The 19,333-nt window shown below is 40.2% G+C and overlaps 2 protein-coding genes across 2 annotated transcripts; one reads left to right on the top strand and one right to left on the bottom strand.

The window, feature by feature from the left end:
- Nucleotides 1-2,130: 2,130 nt before the first annotated feature.
- On the top strand, nt 2,131-5,734 carry LOC134636438 (phospholipase A and acyltransferase 3-like). Its single transcript, XM_063486422.1, has 5 exons — nt 2,131-2,273; nt 2,759-2,831; nt 3,004-3,112; nt 3,335-3,603; nt 5,041-5,734. The coding sequence occupies exons 2-5, from the start codon at nt 2,817-2,819 to the stop codon at nt 5,161-5,163; spliced, it is 516 nt and encodes a 171-aa protein (XP_063342492.1). The 5' UTR covers nt 2,131-2,273; nt 2,759-2,816; the 3' UTR covers nt 5,164-5,734.
- A 1,212-nt stretch (nt 5,735-6,946) lies between these two features.
- scyl1 (SCY1-like, kinase-like 1) lies at nt 6,947-18,834 on the bottom strand. The gene is made up of 18 exons (XM_063496334.1): nt 18,663-18,834; nt 17,205-17,345; nt 16,239-16,361; nt 15,929-16,155; nt 15,755-15,845; nt 14,773-14,928; nt 14,397-14,555; nt 14,126-14,233; nt 13,649-13,762; nt 13,384-13,539; nt 13,102-13,290; nt 12,073-12,148; nt 11,662-11,871; nt 10,133-10,281; nt 9,953-10,027; nt 9,309-9,620; nt 8,794-8,872; nt 6,947-8,363 (listed from the first exon to the last, which is right to left on the bottom strand). Exons 1-18 carry the CDS (start codon nt 18,768-18,770, stop codon nt 8,239-8,241), a joined length of 2,598 nt encoding a protein of 865 aa, XP_063352404.1. The 5' UTR covers nt 18,771-18,834; the 3' UTR covers nt 6,947-8,238.
- Nucleotides 18,835-19,333: the final 499 nt, after the last annotated feature.

Below are 19,333 nucleotides of genomic sequence, written 5' to 3'. Positions count from 1 at the left end.
GGGCATCCTAGAACAGAGCTGGCCCTTCGGATCAGCCTGTTCAGTCTCTTCCTGTCCCCAGCAGAGATGCTGCCACCCCAGCATCATCCAATGCATTTTGATATTAAATAATAAATAAGTACCCAAATTAATTCAAAATGCAGTTTGGAAATTAAGATTTAATTTAATGGCATAAAAAGTCTACCTGGCCCTCTGCGAAAAAGTAATTGCTCCTTTCAAAAAGCAGCACATCATCCCACCATCTAAAGAAACCTATGAACGTGTGAGAAGCAGTCAGTGACATCTATCAGTCTGGAACGGGTTAAGAGCCATTTTAAGGCTTTGGGACTGCAGTGAACCACGCTGAGAGACATTATCCATAAATGGAGAAAATTTGGAACAAAATGACTTCATTACATCATCAGCGACTCATTCAGGTCACAAAAGAACCCAGAACAACATTAAAGAACTGCAGGCCTCAAGTGAAGTGCGACTTGCTAAGGGGCATTTAAAAAAAAAAGATTAGTGGGCGTGTATGTGTATATTTGAGTTTGTGTGGATTAAAGACTATCCAAAATAATTTCAGACTTGTGTGGCCAAATTACCAGGACATTGTGTGTGTAAACTTCTGACCACAGCTGTACTTAAAATAATAATAATAATAATAATAATAATAATAATAATAATAACAACAACAACAACAACACACACACACACATGTTTTCAGTGGGAGAAATATTTCGTCACTCATCTAAGGGACCAACCTTATAAACAGTACATTTGCACAAAGTACTGTGGTGTACAACTAGCACCACTGACGAACAGTGGGCTGTGAGGTCAGTTCCTTGATTATTAATATGCAAACTGTCATGACCATTGATCAGCAACCACTGTTTAATGGTCTGACCATTGATCAATGGCTGTGACCTGCAGTCAGCTGAGACTGCAGAAGTCACTTGGATGAGTGATGAAACGTTTCTCCCATTGAAAACGCTACGTTCAGATGAACAGAATCAACCTTTTGGGGTTTACCTACCTGGATGACTGAGCATGCATCAAGACACAAATACATGACTAACTTTTTTTGAAGTGCAAAGGATACATTTTGAAAGAGTAACATTTAAAAACAGCTAAAACCATTAAAAATCTGCTCATTTGTCTCATTTAATGACCATCAGATGATGAATAACATGAAACATGGCAAGAAAAACATATATAATTTCAACATTTTTTTTCCACTCTCACTTTAGTCTGCTGTCATTACAAGGATGTCACCATCTGCAGCTCACAAGACAGACAGGCTTTACATGGACAGTATTAATTAAGAAAAAAACAGCATTCAACAGCATTCAACCATATCTACAGTTCCCTTCTGTTTAACAATCCTGCCATCAGCACATCAAGAACTCTAAGCTTATTGCAAAGACATTCAGTGGGCCAGGCTGGACCTTTAGAAGGGCCGGATCTATCCCCTTGTTTGACACCCCACATTTAAACTTTACAAATATAAACTCCAGCAATTTTTGACTTCCTACTGAAGCAAACAGGCATGCGTCGTCACGTCGTCACGCAATAAAAAAATCCTCGTGAAGATTTAGTTCTCAGTTATATTTAAACCGAAAGTGTTGGGGCTTTTAAAGGTTGAGTTACGTGTTTTTCTGCACGTGGCCATCATAACTGATCACGTAAAGAAGAAAGAGAGGGGGTGGCGGATAATAAACCGGCGATTTAAGAGAAAGAAAATGTCGTTATTTGTTGAAATTAGACTTTAAAGTCAAGCACCTGCCAGACCAAAAAAGGTAAAATAAAAATAATATAAACAAAAATAAATAATAACAAAATAAATGTAAATAAATTATACATAAATTAAATATTTTAAATGAAATTTACCCATGATAAAATCACAAATTTATGAAAGAAAGAAAATAAAAAGTGTAGGTATTTGTAGGTGAAACAAAAGCAGACTCATGATTCCTTCACACTTAATTTTTATCACATCATTAAATATTCACGCGTTTTCTTGTAATATTCTTGCACCTTGCTTAAACAATCAGTCATCTTAAAAGTCATCTTAAAAATCACCTGACGCTTAAAAAAGACAAATAAAATACTACCACGCGTTTATTTTGAAGGGCACTGAGCACGCGCACGAATCAGCTGATCGCTCGCGGGTGAGCTTTTGATGTTTGAGTCGGTGACGTCTCTCATTTAAAAACGAAAGGGATCGAGATCGTTTTGACAACCGACATAAAAACAGAAGAAGGAGAAGGAGAAGAAGAGTCTGGTCGTTGCAGGTAAGGCATTAACCCGATCAAACACTTCCCACAGCTGAGGGTCGCGTGAATGATGGTGTTAGCTCACGGCTTTTGGGTGATGCAAACACGGACCAGTTCCGGCTAATCTTCTTCGTGTGCGATTTTTAAACACTCTTTGTGGCTTATTTTGGTCTCTAAAAGTGCGAGCTTTTCTCTAACAGACGCTTCTTTGGCGTTTATTTCCACGAGTTATAGTGCAGGGGTTATGCTGACATGTGTCCAGACAGTCAGGTGCCAGTTTATTAGGAACATCAACAATTCTGCAGCTGTTTTTAAGAGGGGCGCTGTTCAGCTCAGTGTCCACTTTGAAGGATCTAGCCCGGTTTGCTGTGCAAAAACATACAGATATTTAAAGTGTTATTAGATTTATCGGTCTCTTACTTTCATTATGTATCACGTGGTTTGCTTAAATCTGATGTGTACTTTTATTTATTTATTTATTTATTTATCTTTAATCCCTACAGCTGAAAGTCGTCAGGAGGTCCAACAAATCGGAAGTTCGCAGACCAAAGACAGGCTGACATGGCCCCAACACTGGTTAGTAAAAGAACGTGATGACATTTATAGCCTCAGAGCTGTTTATTGCATCAAGCTGATTTCTATTTAAAGCGAGTCAGCATGTGTGTGATCAGGTCAAACGCGCTGCAATTATTGCCAAACACACTCTTTTGGAAATTCAAACATTTTTTCCCCTCTCTTCTAATCCAAGTATGACGAAAAGCCAGAGCCTGGGGATTTAATCGAGATCTTTCGTGGCTCTTACCAGCACTGGGCTGTGTACATTGGCGATGGCTTCGTTGTTCACTTGGCACCACCCTGTGAGTCCCTCCACACACATATACACACACACTGTCTGGACTCCTTCCCCCAAATCCCATCACTGAAAACAAAAAGCAGCTTATCTGAGAGGCCACATGCAGATTCTGTGATGTGGGTTTTCAGGACAGAACACAATGTAAATTATTTGTTGGGGTACGGCCCACTCAAAACACAAACTCTTGCAATATTCAGTGTGTAAACTGAGTGGGTTTTGTCCCCAGCTGAGGTCCCGGGTGCCGGCTCCAACAGCGTGATGTCTGTCCTAACCGAGAAGGCGTTGGTGAAGAAAGATGGGCTGTGGGACGTGGTGGGAACTGACGAGTGGAAAATCAGCAACAGTCTGGACAAGACGTACGAGCCGCGCTCGCCTGATGTCATTGTGAGGGAGGCCTGCAGGCTGGTGGGCCAGGTGCTGCCATACTGCGTCTTCAGGGGAAACTGCGAGCACTTTGTCAATGAGCTGCGCTACGGCAAGGCGGAGTCCCGGCAGGTAGGTCCAACCATGTCAATCCTTTGTGTCACTATAAAAACGCGAAGTGAGACAAAGCACTGACACACAGGCGGTGGCGGAGGCTGGGCGGTGTAAGTTTCAAACAATAGAAATCTTCAGTGAAGAAGGAAAAAATAGCAGAAAAATCCAGAACAAATTTACAGAAGAAATAGTTCATTTCTTAAAACAAACATGGGGATTAAAGATTCATTCATAGCTATAACTTTGAATCCTTTCATTCTTCTGTGACACCAGCTGGGAAATTATCTCTCATACCAAACATTGCTTGCTCCACCCCTCCTGTTTCCTCTGGAGGTTTGCCATCTTCTAAATGATGAATGGCTCAATCAGTTGCAATTAGCTGGATGATGTGTGCAGAAATTTGACGTAAACTATGGTCGGACTTAATCCACCTCTGTGTCTTTTAGAGAATCAAAATAGGAACAGGTAAATAAAGTTTCGGGGGTGGGGGTACCAAGAGGTACCAAATAATTCTGAAACATCCACTACAGAAAAAAACAAACAAACACCTTAAACATATTTCATTTGTAATTAAATATCAATTAATTTATTTGTTTGTTAGGGATTCAAAGCAAGAGGCTTTCCAGCTTCATACAACACCGAAACATCAAAATGTCACCACATATTTAACAAGGCATTAGTAAAGGATTATGTAAGAAACTAAAGAGAGAGGTAACTGTGAGTAACAGTGGGAAGGGCTTTTAAAGGGCGGAATGATATCAGTGGAGTCAACGTGCTGCATACAGTGATAAGAGGAAACTTTTGTGGCCTGGGACATGACAGGGCAGGTCTGTGCACGCTGGTTTTACAACCTTTAGTTAATATTTAAATCTAAGCATCAGTGAGTAAACGTGTAAATTGTAAAATTGTATCTGAGCCTGCAAACTAAACAGACAAAGCCTTCAAAGATTAGTTGAATTTGCTTAAAGTGCATTGAACTCCACCCATTACCTTTTCTGAACAAGGCTCTGAGTCAAAATGAAACTTAACAGGCAGTGAAAGTGAAACTTTAAACTGCTCCCAGTGCAGGTGAAGCTCAGTAGGAGTATCAGCTGCTCTTACTGAATTAAGTTCTGCATGCACTGGATTCCTCCTATTCCAAACTTTGTACATTAAGTATAAACACTCATGTGTTGTTTCAGGAATGTTTCTTTCAGACACTAAGAACAAATGAATGTCATGATCTTTTAATTAGAAGATGTTTTCACTGAAACCCAATCCACCCAAAATCTTTTAAAAGTTTAAATCGTTATGTTTTTTAAGTTCGGCAGCTGTGGACAGCGTGGGGATTTAATTTTTTTTTGCTACTTTATGAATTTCAACAAAAAATAAATCATGTTAGCTGCAGATAAAATAAGAAAAAAACGTGTCTATGCATTTGCATCACCAGCTAAATGATGTATGTTTTCCTTGCAGGTGCGTAAGGCAGGAGAGTTTGCCATGTATGCAGGCTTGGCTGCAGCTGTGGGTGTGGGTTTTTTCGCGCTGACACGAGCTCTGTCTGGAGGAAGCAAAAAAGAAAACAAGGAAACGCAGTGATGAACCTTCGTCCTCTTTTGTTTTGGGTCTGGATTAGCAGATCACCAGCAAAGCCTAACTGGCGCCTGCCATAATCAGTTGCATATGAATAACACTGCCTAACTTGCATGCAGTTATCTGTGATTTAGCAGGAATTTTGGATCGGCTTCACCCCTATCTGTCCTTCATGTTGTTTTTTGTTTTGTTTTTTGGGGAAAATGATGTAAGGCTGCCTAGTTTGTATTTTTGGGGTTGTTTAAAATTCTTACATACAGCACAAGTTTGACAGTTTTTTCTCAAATGAAGATGAAATATGTGGTTTTCATATCAATTAAAAGACTGTGGATGGCTCATGAGGGATGAAGGTTGGAGGGTATTTATAATTATATAATGAAAGGGTTGTGATATAAGTCAATACTCAATATTAAGCTAATGAGTATCTATGCTAGGTTATGTAGGATTTGTTAAAAACAGCAAAAAACCTTATATGATCAACATGTTTCTACAGTTCACAGATATACCATGTTACGCTGTTCCCCTGATGTTTCACTGTTTGAACAAGTTTTAAATAAATGAATTGTTCGACTCTCAATGATAGCCTGGAATTTGTGATATAGCATTCTTGTCATTGGACCCATAAATACAGCCTATGACATTAAAGTCTTTGCAAAGGAATCCTGCACCATTCTTGCACTTCCAATTCTGTTCCCCCCTGAAACCAAATGAAAGCTTTCACAAAGGAAAAGTCTATGATCTATGTCTAGGATGAGCATGACTGCACAGCATTTTTAATTCCCACATCTGTACTAGTTCTTGAATGACTAATGACTTACCTTTCAGGGACACTTACAAGCTCTGCAAATTTTGAATATAGTGGAAAAGACCACGAAGAAAATGAAGCAGAGGTATTTTCTGAGAAAGAGACACTTTTTTGTGCCATTTTTCAGTTTTGCACAGAGAGGAAAATATGGTGGGGAGTGACACATTATATGTGTGTGTGTGTTATTGTTGATTATGGTTAAAACAAGCTCTGCCATCTATGGATAAACCAGTGAGAGCAGCAGCTCTATATAAAGACTTTAAGAATACACAAACTTTCTCATAAACCTGTAGCATTTCCTAAGCAAAAGAAGTGGAGATACAATATATTGGGCCTGTACACGGTAACTGAACTTGTCAGCATCGTCCACATGCTACTCTATGTCACAGTTACTAAACTACTGAAACTGATATACATCATATTTATGTGCAACACTATCCCCACCAGTGACAAGATATTCCAGCAATCAGTGTTTTCACATCATGCAGTAGTGTTAAACATCTAACTATCTAGTCGTTCTTTTAATACACGCGATCCCTCTATCTTACCGTGGGAGGCCTTTAATGATCAGTGATCGAGTTACTGCCAAGAAAAAAAACTGTTCTGAAGATGTTGGCTTTAGGTTTTGAAGCTTGTTTATAACAAATGTCACACAGCTATCTCCTACAGCTGTGAAATTATTGGGGGTTAGAAAAGCATTGGAAATAACAAATTAACACATTAGCACAGAATTTAATAATTTAAAGTCTTTATACATCGAGGGCAGGAAAGTAAAATTTTGCATGGCTCATTAAACATACTGAAGTTATTGTATGCTTAAAAAAAAAAAAATCAGGTGATTCTGTGGGAGTCAGGTGGTAACCTTTATCAGGTTTCACTCATTTCATATGAAATGACCCTTTTATATGAGCTAACAAAGAAAGCAGCAGGTGTTATCAGAACTCAGATTACAGGTACAAACATACTAACCTTCAAACACAGGAAGACAAGCATAGAAGAAGAAACTTTATTTAATATGTCAGAATAGCTCACATGCTACATGATTTGTTTTCTTAGTAAAACATCCGGATCTCTTTAGACTAATGCAGCGTAGTCCCCTTCATAACTGGACCCGACCAACCAAAACCCGGATTTCAGATCCAGTGGTGACGGGTTCGGATTGTGTCAACTGGCTCATCCATAAAACGTCTGGCTCGAAAGACGAAACCTAGAAATACCATATCCGACCCAGACAGGCCACACAGGGTCACGCTGTAAGCTTTAATGGGTTTCAGGTCCGCTTTTCAAGTGTCTGTTTAAATGTGGAGTTATTGATCCCGTCAATTAATTAAAGGCACAAATAATAAAATCAAAAGTATAAAAAGGTTCTCCTTCACCTATACCAAACCATATATTGCCTAAAATGACTTGGTGGTAAACAAGTGATTCCAAAAGCTGATCATAAGCACTACAGACGATTTCACATAGCCTCCACCACAAGGCTACAAACTCACCTGATTTTGCCCTAAAACCACTCGATTTGCATCTTTCTATGTCCCAGCTCCTCCAAAGTGCATGTTTATCATTTAAAGATCTCTAAGCAGTCACCTGTGTTACCTGTCGGGTCACTTCTGTAAAATACAGTGTTGCATGTGCAAAGTAAATTCAGCACGTTTTTAATTTCTTGCCATGAAGCCTTTTGTTAGGCCACACAATACACAGTGCATGCATGGACTTATTCTTAGTCTGTAACTGAACTAAAACATTCGAAACCACAGTGTGTGTGTGTGTTTATGTGTGTGTGTACAAGTGTGTGTGTTCACATGTACTGAAAAACATTCAGCACAACAATAGATGTGTGAAGAAAAATTCTATTATATATATATATTTGTGTTTTTTTCTTCTAAAAAAAAGTCATTTTTTAAGACAGGATGCACCAGTTATGTACATATAGTTTACAAGAGCAACTGTGGGAGTCATGAATAAAAAATAAAGAGGGGGACATTGTCTGAAACCTGCTCAGGCCTCTGCTGCAGGGGGTGCTGCTCTGTGGTGCGTCATGCCTCTTCAGATTTCCTCTCCGTCTCCATCTTTTATCTGTGTCAGTTTTTTTTTTTCCCCCAGGAACAAAGACAGAAAATCCCCAAACTAAAAGTCGTCTAGAGGAAAGGTTCTCCTCTTCCTTCTCCATTTTAGTGACTGTCAGTTTTCTTTAATGCTGCCACTTCTTTCTGGTCCTTAACTTGTGGAATGTGGAACCTCGATCCGCTGCTTTGTGCCGCTCGGTTAGGTCCTCATCAGTCCAGCTTGCGCGCGCCCAGTTTGAGAGGACCTTTAGCAGCTTTTCGTTCCGCCCGTTTCGCCTCCAGTTCCTTCCTCCTCTCCTCGCGTTTCTTTTTGGACAGCTCTGCCTTGCTGAGACCTAAGTGAAAATAAAAGCAAAATGTCAATGACATCGTAGCTCAGGAGGCACATGATCGATCACAATTCACATGCTACTGCCTGTAAAACAAAAAAAATGTGACCTTGGCTCTGAGAGTAGTTTGACTAAAGACCTATCAGCTGATCATTGTCAGCAAATTTCACTAAAATCAGACTAATGATCTAGGAGGTGTCATTCTTATGAATTGTGGACAGACACATGATGGATTTTTCACTGGTCCTTTAGCCGAATGAGCTAAAAATAAAGGGGCAGCTCTGTGAATTATCACTGCAGGTCTTCATTTTTAGAAGCCTCACAGGAAACGCTAAAAATGCCCGACTGAAAGGAGGTACGAACTGATTGGAGTCTCTACAATCAGGCCAATCCAGGGTCTCATTTCTGATTAAGGTAACCTCGCTGTTGGACTTACCCTGGCTTCCATCTACCGACTCCCAGCTCTCCTCAGCTCCCCAGTCTCCTGTCGCCTCTGCGGCCCAGCCATCTCCAGACTATCGTTGAGACAACAACACAAACATAGTTCTCTGTTATTCAAACTTAATTCAAGCCAATGTACAATTATTGAGGGAAAAAAAAGATCTAATTTAGTTCTTTAAAAATAAATAAATAATATAATATTTAGTGATCTCGATCGATAGATTTGTTAATGACCTTTTCTTAAACAACAGCGATTTTATTTTGAAGGTAAAAAAGAAGAAGAAAAAAAAAAGCCCACCGTGATGCTGAGGGCTGATCATGTGACTGCAGCTTTATGGTGTGCTCTGTTAAAATGTCATTTCAATGAAATCGGATAAAGTTTGGTGTTCCCTCTAATGTACATGTAAGACTTTCAAGTCATAATCAAAAGTGCACATAACACTCCGTTGTTCTTTTTGTCTCTCAAATCTGAAAACCAACTTTTGTATTTTTGGCTCACTGCGCTCTCACCGTGGCCGCAGACGTGCTGGCTGTGTTTCTCTGGGACACGCTGGCGAACAGATCGTTTTGACTGACGCCCTTTGTCGTGCTGTCCCAGTTGTACTCGCTGGCTAACCGCACACCTTCGGGCAGGGGCAGCGTTTTATTGGCCGAGCTTATGTCAGTCTCTTCCTCCCCCCAGTCGTTCCCCCAGCCTTCCTCGCCTGCAGAGCTCTGACCCTGACCTTCTTTCTCGTTGGACCAGCTGTCATCGGCGTCCCAGCCTGAGCTCCAGTCGGAGCTCTGCTTTTTCACCACCATGGAGGTGGATGAGCGGCTCGCCTGCGTCACAGCGAAGAAAACTGAAATGAGTCCAGCTGCAGATTTTGATTTTTCCACATCTACATACACCCCCGAGATGTGATCAATTATGTTTTTGTTTTTACAGTGGAGAAATTTTTTTTAAACATTTGTTTTCAATAACATATACAAGTATATATTACAGGTAAATGGGAACCTTTCAAGTCAACAGACAATACTAGGAGGATTAATAGTTTAATATGACTCACAGTAATCTAACAATATCAGCAGTGCTCACAGCATTAGCGGAAGTAGAATGAGCACAAAAGGAATGACTGTCAAATAACTGCAATGCTTAGCATCTTCCGTCTGACCTTCTTTTTGGATGAACTCATTCCTGACCAGTCGGTGTTCCAGTCATCGGGCTCAGTCTGAGCTTTCTCTGGCTCCTTTGAGGAAACGTGCAGTCAATTTATGTGATTTCAAATTATAATTATGTGAGACTGTAATCTTCCATTTATGCGCAATACATATCTTAATTATTTTCTCCCTACCTCCAAACTTCCCCAGTCCTCCTCATCATCCCAGCGGTCTCCTACAGGCTCATCATTGTTGTCTCTTACTTCAAGAGTCTGTGATTGGTTGGCACGACTAGAGGCACCGTGGTGAGTCAGGGAGGCTTGTTGATTTTTGTCTTGAGAACCTGAGATTGAAAGAAACGTTTTAATGTGAGGCACTGATTTTTGCGGGAACATTTAATAAATTAAAGAATAGTAACTGGGATACAGAGGCTGTTATTCTGCTGCTACACACAGGTTTTAAACTGCTAAGCAGGGATCTGCTATAGCTTTTCATATTTATAACCATAAGTATACATGTTCATAGCCTGCATATAGCTTGTACACTCACTACAGTTATAGCCTGTACATACTTATAGCTATAGTAAATTGATAACATAACATAATACTGTGTACATTGTAACACATTTATAATAGATCTATATTCTGTAATATATCTATATTATTGCTAAAGCACTTCTGGATGGACGCAAACTGCATTTCGTTGCCTTGTACTTGTGCAATGAATTCTATTCTATTCTATGAGATCCACTGACTTGCCTGAAGTTACAGATCTATCAAAGCACAATGCAGGGACTCCAGCAACACCTAAAAGGAAGAGGAAGAACTTTATTGACTGACCAACGCGTTTTGGCTTGTGGCCTCATCAGGGTCATCTGAAGGTCACAAGCCGAAACGCCTTGGTCAGTCAATAAAGTTCTTCCTCTTCCCTTTAAGTGTTGCTGGAGTCCCTGCACTGTGATTTTTTTCATCCTCTCCACGCACCCCGGAAGCAGGTAAAGTTGTGCCAGAAATTTTTGCTGAGATCTATCAAAACAGGTAGAATACGCACTCTGGACACACCTCTCTGAGTGAGTTTAATTAGCTAAAGTGATAATAGGTTGCCTCAACTGATGCTCCAACCACGCAACCTGAAAAACTTCTCACATGCAGGAAGAACTTCAGTCCCTGAGAAAAAAAAACCTCAGAAATTGCTCCTAACAAGTTTCAAAGTGGAATTTGAGGCTTTGCATCCATCCAGCCTATTTCCAGCCATTTTTGATTTCCATTTTGTTCAACTGGTGTAAACTGGGTTCAAAAGTAGCATCACCTGACGTCATTCTTCTCAGATATGGAGAATGAGTAAAAGACGCATTAAGAAATAATCTTGGGATCAAACTCAGAGCCACACCTACATGAATGGAGACTTGTGAAACCTGTGGTTACTACAAAAACACCAAAAACTCAGAAAGCTATTTGTGCGAGTTAGCTTTCTCCCACATGATAATCACAGGGTCAAAATGCAGATTCTTAGATCTGTATTGACAGATGAAGGCTTTGTGTTATAAAAGGAAGCTGACACCTACCAGCGCCAGCAGTCCCACTAATATAGACACATACACTTATTCCAGTGTTGAGATTCTTTAGATGATTCTATTTAGATTAAATATGCACGTTAGTGTATGTAAATCTTTATTTAAAAAAAAAAAGAAAAAAAAAGGCGGGGTGCTGTGGTTCCACCTCACCTGTTGCGGGTGTTCCATCACTGGCACTAGGGGGAGCAGTGGGGCTGGTGGCATTAGCGGCAGGTCCGCCTCCCTCAGTGCCTGTACCCCCCTCCGTCCCTGGAGCATTGCGGATCAGCTTAGAAGTAAGCGAGCTCATGCCTGTCACAGCCCAGCCAGCCCAACTGGACGAGGCACCTGCAGGCTGAGCAGACGATGCTACGTCCTTTTCTGCAGGACACACAAAACAGAGTGTTGCTACATTTAGGTTTTCATATAAAATGTGTCTATTAATTCCATTAAAGCCATCTGAGATAGATACAGGATTATTTGTTTCTTTTTCTCAAACTCTATTCATGGTAAAGAAACAACTACACAGCATGGAGTTTCTAGTTTAAGGGAAGATTTTCAGTGCAGTTTACAGTTACATACCGATCTCAGCTAGCTTGCTGGGATCTTCTGACACAGTCTCTAGTTTGGAAAGGAAACTCTTTATGGCTTTGAATGCCTGACAGGGAGAAAGAGACAGGCAAAATTAGAGGTTCAGAACAAGCACCAAGACATGTAGACATCCCAGTCTCAGCAAATACTCCCTTCTTGCACTGGTCGTTTGACAAATGTGACTGAATTAACAAAATCTAAAACCGTAAAACCATATTTGTATTTTAGCTTTGTGCACAATATTGTTTCAACTAATGTTATTTTTTTCTAAAGTTTATTTTTAACTTAATGTCATTTAACTGAAATGTTCTTGCACATTTTATTTTTAGTTAAATGCTGTAAGATTGATAACTCCACAACCACTGCTGGTACACATTCCTCAGCATCAACCGCTGGTTTGTATGCAAGTCTTCAAAACAGCTGTAAGATCGAGGATCAAAAAGACTACAAATACATTTATAACATTCTTGGCATAGTTACAGATAAAACTAAGGAACACTACAAACCAACGCATGAGTACAAGCTGTGAGAAACACCACGAAGCCACATATCTCCAGCAGTCGAATACCTGATTCACTGTGAGTTTTTATAGTCATTATCTAGACTTTTGTTTCTGTAATTTCAGGTCATCACATTTTTTATTTTACAATTTTTATATGTTGAAAGCACAAAAGAGCACCTTTTTAAATTCATTTGTTTTATTTTGTCTTGTGAATTCCTGCTTGATGTACTTTTTTGTTGCTATGATTAGCCATTTGTGAAAAACCTCCATGTGCAACTGATGTTTAAAAAAAATGGTTAAAATAATACATTTCAGTTCATTCTGGTTTTTTGTATTCAAAGTATAGTAAAAAAATACTGAATGGTTGATTTGAATGAGTATACCAGTGCAATTGTAGGCAACATATGGCCAAAAACAACATTTGTATTTGAAGGTTATTTAAACATATTGCAAATCTTGATATAGCAACATATATATATATTGTGATATTCGATTTTCCTCACATCACCCAGCCCTACCTGATCCCTGACGCTCCTATCGGGGTCAACAGTAACGGCACACAGGGTGGGCAGGATACGGGCAGCAATCTCCGTTACACTGTAGTAGTTGTGTGTAGCGGCAAAGCCCAGCACGCCAGCAGAGCGTGACGCAGGGAATGGGTCCTTTGTGGCTCGAGAGAAGGCAGAAATCAGAACGCGCTGTCGAGTCTGTGAACAGCGAGGCAATTAATTTCTTTACTGAGCACTGATCTCAGTCTTTCTGTTTTTTAAATTTTACACAGTGATGCAGGTGTGCCTTACCCCGGCGTTGAGGTAGGAGGCGATTTTTCCCAGGCAGACGGTGGTGTTGCATCGGATTGGGCCTTGTTCGTCTCTAGCCTGGAGCCGGGCAAAGTGACGCATCAGTTCCTGGTTCAGGTTGGTCTCATTTAGCTTCGGAGCCAGCAGCAGCATAGACTAGCGGGGGGAAGAGATCATATTTAGGATGTTATCTGTCATGTGCTATATGTCCAAAGTATGAGATAACACCTGTTAGATTGTGCTTGTGTTTAAGTGTGAAAACTACCTTCACAGTCTGTTCCCTGATGGCAGGGTTTGTGTCTGTGAAGCCGTGAACAACATGAGGGAAAATCTGGGAATTCACTGCAGCCTCATTCAAATACTGAATGAACTGCTCCATCTGAGAAAGACAGAGACAGAGTTAGGGTGAGTAAAAGATAAATGGTTTTATTCTTTAATACAGAGATAAAAACAGCCGGACAGGCATGTGATTAAACAACTGTTTGTTATGTTTTACTGTTCTTTTAACTAATGTTTCTCTTTCCGTGCTATAAATAACATACCATAAAATTAAATATGAACTCTATATTAAAAAAGTAAAATAAATAAGAACACTGTCTCTGCAATATTCACCCTAATCACTGAAAAATCTCTGAAACTAGTCAATATTTAAAAAGAACAAAACTGTTTTGTGCAGAACTTGTTTTTAAAATCTTACACATGATGTAAAGATTACCTCTGCAAGGAAAAGAATATTACACACCTGCTGCAGAAGTCGTATCCTCATAGCTCGGTCTGTGGAGGAGAACATCTTCACAATGACAGGGATGATTTTCTGCTGGTACTCTTCTGCTGACAGGAATTTTCCCACCTAGAAAAATGGGAAGAGAGAGAGATTGAAGAAAAGAGTACAGATATAGCTACAATCCTTCCATTTTCAACTTGTCTCGAGAATGTTTTTACTGATGATTATTATCTGCTTCACTTTCTGTTTCTAATTAGGGTCTAAAGTCGCCTCGGGAGTTGGGATTTACCTTGAAGAGCGGTGTGAGGACGACAGCGCCTGCATTGCCAAACTCAAAGGCGGTGAGCAGCTGAGGCAGGACTTTGTGCTTACAGAAGTCTTCAGGGAAAGAATCGAGATTGTCACTCAGATCCTGGAAGAACTGCTGCTTCTCGGCTGGCTCCTTGATCTAGAAAGGATCGTTTTAAAGAGATCATCTAATTTCTGCAATAGACGCTTGGACTAAAGCGAGGCATGATGTCCAAATTTAAGCTTGTTTAGCCAAATGACATCAATCTGTTCAGGACTTTGATTAATTTCAACCTTGGTTTTAATACTTCATGCTGTGACTTGACTAGAATGTTTTTTTTGTAGTTCTAACACAAACAAAAGTCTTTGTGTAAGACCTGAATCTCTTCCAGGAAAAGGTTGCTCTCCACAAAGCTGTTACTCAGGAATCCCCCTGGGGCTCTACAGTTCTGGAGAAAGCGGGCAGGGTTTGGCCGAGTCCGGGGGTTGGCTCCAACCAGCTCACAGTAATGGGGAACCAGAACCTTGGGGATCTGTGGGAACAGAAAGAAAGAAAACAATAAACTTGACTGTATACCTTTTTTTTTTTTTCATATGACAAAGAAAAATCTCTTCAGCTATCAGTGAACGTATGAAGCACCAGCACATTGGATTCCTTGCATTATGGCACTAAGACTAAAGATCGCAACGAGAGATCACATTTCCTTCATAAGAGCTTCTCCTCGCAGGCCCCATCATATCTTAAAGACCTCATTAACACACTATTCCGACAGAGCACTCAAAGCGCACAGGATGCAGAGCCTTCAGCTATCAGGCTCCTCTCTCATGGAACATGCTCTCTACTTTTGGATTGGGCTTAAAAAATAAATTCTTGAAAAAGCTTAAAATTAGGGTTGGATCAGGTGACCCGGAACTATCGCTTATTTATGCCGCTATAGGCTCAGACTGTCAGAGAGCTTCCCATGATGCACTGAGCACTTCTCCACTCCAGTCATGTTTGCAAGCCATTAACTTTTGTTTCCTCTTTCCTGTGGTTTGCCTTTTGTCCTGTTTTCACAGTTCTTCCTCCCTGGTGGCACCAAATGCGGCTTCATATTAGATCATCAGATTCTTGGGTTTCTCTCCAACTGATCTTAACCATGACATATGTTTTATTTAAGGGCCCCGCTAACCCTCTATATGTTCAATTTATTGTTGTTGCTTCTTTACAGAAGCAGAATCATGTAATTCCCTTTAAACAACAATAATCTAAATATTTCTAAAAGCTGTATTTTTCTTAAATAAGAGCATGCATTCCAAGTAGCAAGGACAATATTTAATAATAACGTTTTTGGATAAACAGCAATTGAAGACACAAACCTTTCCCAGGGAACGGAGGGAAGAAGTACGTGGCAGTGGCCCGTTGAACACCTCCCAAATCAGGCAACCTAATCGCCACACCTCTCCTGCCCTGTAACAAAAATACACACAGGTCAATGCAAAAGGGTGCAGCCAAAGAGCACCAGGTAGTTTTTCTCCAAATGTCACACTCACCATTTCTCCCCGCTGCTGTTAGACATCTCCGGTGGGTCATATTTCTCCATGTCTGGGTAAACTGCCTTTGGTGCGGGGAGCGGGACCCCACTTGGGTCTCCCTGCTCAGGAGCCACATGGTCGAGGGCTCCTAGCTTCCACTCTCCAGCTCGATCCACAAAAACAGCCCATATGCCCAGGTTGTTATGGAGCAGATGGCAGTCATTGATGAGAAAACTCAGAGCTTTCTGTAAGCAAACAGAGGAAGAGACGGTGAGAGACGACTAATAGAGGACAGCTGCCACAAACAGCTCAACCCTCCTGTCCTTACCACTATCTGGTGGAGACCCCATGAGATCTCCAGTTCCCCAACACCACCCTTCTCTGCCCGTGCCTTCAGATGGACTGCCAGGGGTGTAACCTGCTCGGTAACCAGGTAGAGGCTCTTCTCTGTCTGTAACAACCACACCAAGCTCATCAATCAACTAAGAAAGGAAAAAAAATAAAAGCAAAACTATACTTCAAAACTATTCTATGTCACTGCATTAAACAGTAACTTGACATAGGAAAACAGCTTTTCCACACCAGTTTTTGCATTTATCTATCATATGCACAACACATTTATACATCACAGCATTTTACCATCAGATCTCTATTAAAAACATGCTATAAATTAATACTAAATTTACTGAATATTGGAGAGTTCAGATCACAGATATTTTAGAAGAAAAAGCGACTACTATTGCTTTGCTGGATATTTGATTATGCACCAGTTCTTCAACATGCTCTATTTTTATCTACTGACTGTTTTTCCTCTGCTTGATTGTATCATTTTCCAACCTTGTTAATGTGTACTTTCATTGCCAGGTGTCTTTGTGAAAGATGTTTTCTCTCAAGAGACTTCCTGGTTAAGTAAATGATTAGCTAATGCTGTATGGTTTGCTGGTCATATTCCTTGGATAGATTCTCCAGATGAAAGGGTAAAATCATATCCTTAGTTGAGCTAATAGTGAATAGTGTGTCAATTATACTCTCATTAAAAACCAAAGAAAGCTGTGCAATTGTCTGCTACTTCACTCACTATAACTACTATAAAACTACTACAAACCCACAGGAACCTATTCCCACTCACCTCTGTCTTAATGTTTAATATGCAGAGAAGAGCAGATGACAGAAATGAGACAACTAATTATATGACAATTACAGCAAAACACAGAATCTCAGCTCTAAATATCAAGAAAAGTGTGTTTAAAGCAAAGTGGTTTCTGTTAAATTTAAGTCACAATAAAATATATACCTCCAACCCATCAACATAGGCCAGGATGTTAGGGTGACGCAGGGTCTTCATACGCTTGAAGGCAGCCTTGGCGAGCTGGGTCTGCTGCTCTGTGCCCTGAGCCACCTCGTATACAAACACAGACACTGGCTCTCCAGTGGTCTGAGGAGCAAGATTGGCATAAGAGCAGCAAGTTATAATTACTCTATCACTCTTAATTAAGTCAATATTTTGTGGGTGTAGTCCAAGTCTATAATTTTACTCCAACTTGAGTATGCAAGTTACTAACAAACATCACTACTTGCATGCCATTTAATTTTGTGTCTCTCCAGTATTTTCTGTTTTGCCCTGTTCTCTCTATACTCTACTTTATCCATTCTCTTCTCTTTTTCTTCAACTTTAACCGATCATGGCAGATAGCTGCCCCACCCTGAGCCTGGTTCTGTCGGACATTTCTTACTTCACACTATAGCCAAGTACAGCACACAGGGGATGATCTGATTGCTGGTTTTTTTCTCTAATATCATAGGGTCTTTACCTTACAGTGTAAAGTACCTTGAGGCCACTGGTGTTGTCATTTGGCACTATACAAATAAAACTAAATTAATCTGAAATGAAGCTATCCTCTGCAAACAGACTACTCCCATTTTCCTTCCATTGTAATATTTCACTTGTGTTATAGATTTACAGGTAAGATTATCATAGCTATATTTAAGCAAGTATAATGGGGGGAAAAAAATCTACATTCACCTTACAATCAAAATTCCAGAAATTAGGGTAAATTATGTACTAGCTTGATTTACACCAACACTCCCATTTTATCGGACTGAACAGTATGGTGGGCTTACATCTGTGCTGTTTTAAATGTAGATATAAATGTAGCCATCGTGCAGAAAATATTACCAGTAAGCAGTAACTGTCAATACTGTATACAGAATTCTGAAAAGACATTTAATGTGACTGAGGATGATGAAAGTAGGAAGTTTGGGCTCGGCTGCCCGCGGTGAAGATGATGACACTGAGATTATAGCTTTCCGCTTCTCGGTGATAATAATGAAGCAGTGGGTTATATGCAGTGCTGTCTGCAGTTAAGACGGAATCTTTCATTCCTGAAATAAAGCATTAACTTTAAAACAGCTCAAATAAGAGCCGTTACTCGGCTAAAACGGGTGACGTGGCGAGAAATACGTGTCTGCCTCTGGGGGTAAACAAAAAGCCTGAGCTAGGCTAGTCAGCGACAATTATCAGACAGACAGACCAAGCAAAAAATAAAAATAAATAAATAAATGACTACCAAGACTGACTGACTAAATGAATGAATAGATGAAAAACACCCGAAAAACGCTAACAGAGCTGACATTTCATCTGAAGGCTAAATCAAGCTCTAAAGCTGACTTGTCAGCTTACTGGCAGGCCCCATAACCGATCGAGCTAACGCTGACTGCTAGTGCATCAGCAGCAGCGGGCTGCCGCTTTTACCTTTCGCTTTCCCCGGTGTAGAGTCCATATTCCGGACTTTTCTTGGCTGTCTGGGAGAAGTTCATACGCAAAGTCTTTCACGGGATCCCTAGCGAAAAAGGACCACATCTCCCCTTAGCTCCGCACTTCATCAAACAAACAGCGACAGGTGAACTACACAGTGCTAGCTAGCGACTGGCACGGATGTAAAATGACTCCGCGGAAACGTCGTTTCTGCCTATTAGTTCCACAAGAAGTTCAGCTTACTCAGGTTGTGAAAAAAAAAATATATATAAGACTTAATTTATTATGTATAAATTCCCCTCACTCTTTCTCTCACTAAATTAAAGCCTCAAACTGAACTTTGGGTAGTAATAAAATAATGTCGATGAAAAAAACGTCACCTGTCCAAAAAACGTTTACAATACGTGTAGCAAAATATAAACTCAAACGAATACTTCTCTATTACAGATTGAAACGTGCTTCAAGGGCAACCAAACTAATTAAAACCTTTAAAAAATATGAAGGGCAATAAAGAAGAAGACATAAAAATATGTGTTCTTAGACATGCCTTAAAGGAAGTTACTGACCATGCCAAGCTGATTTCCTTGGTCAGAATCAGAGCCATCTACTGCTAAATCAGTTGGACTTTTAACCTCCTAAGACCCGAACTCTTCCACAGCATGCATTTT

The sequence above is a fragment of the Pelmatolapia mariae genome, linkage group LG2 (genome assembly GCF_036321145.2).
Source record: "Pelmatolapia mariae isolate MD_Pm_ZW linkage group LG2, Pm_UMD_F_2, whole genome shotgun sequence".
Classification (NCBI taxonomy): Eukaryota; Metazoa; Chordata; class Actinopteri; order Cichliformes; family Cichlidae; genus Pelmatolapia; species Pelmatolapia mariae.
This window is presented reverse-complemented; position numbering and strand designations above follow the sequence as displayed.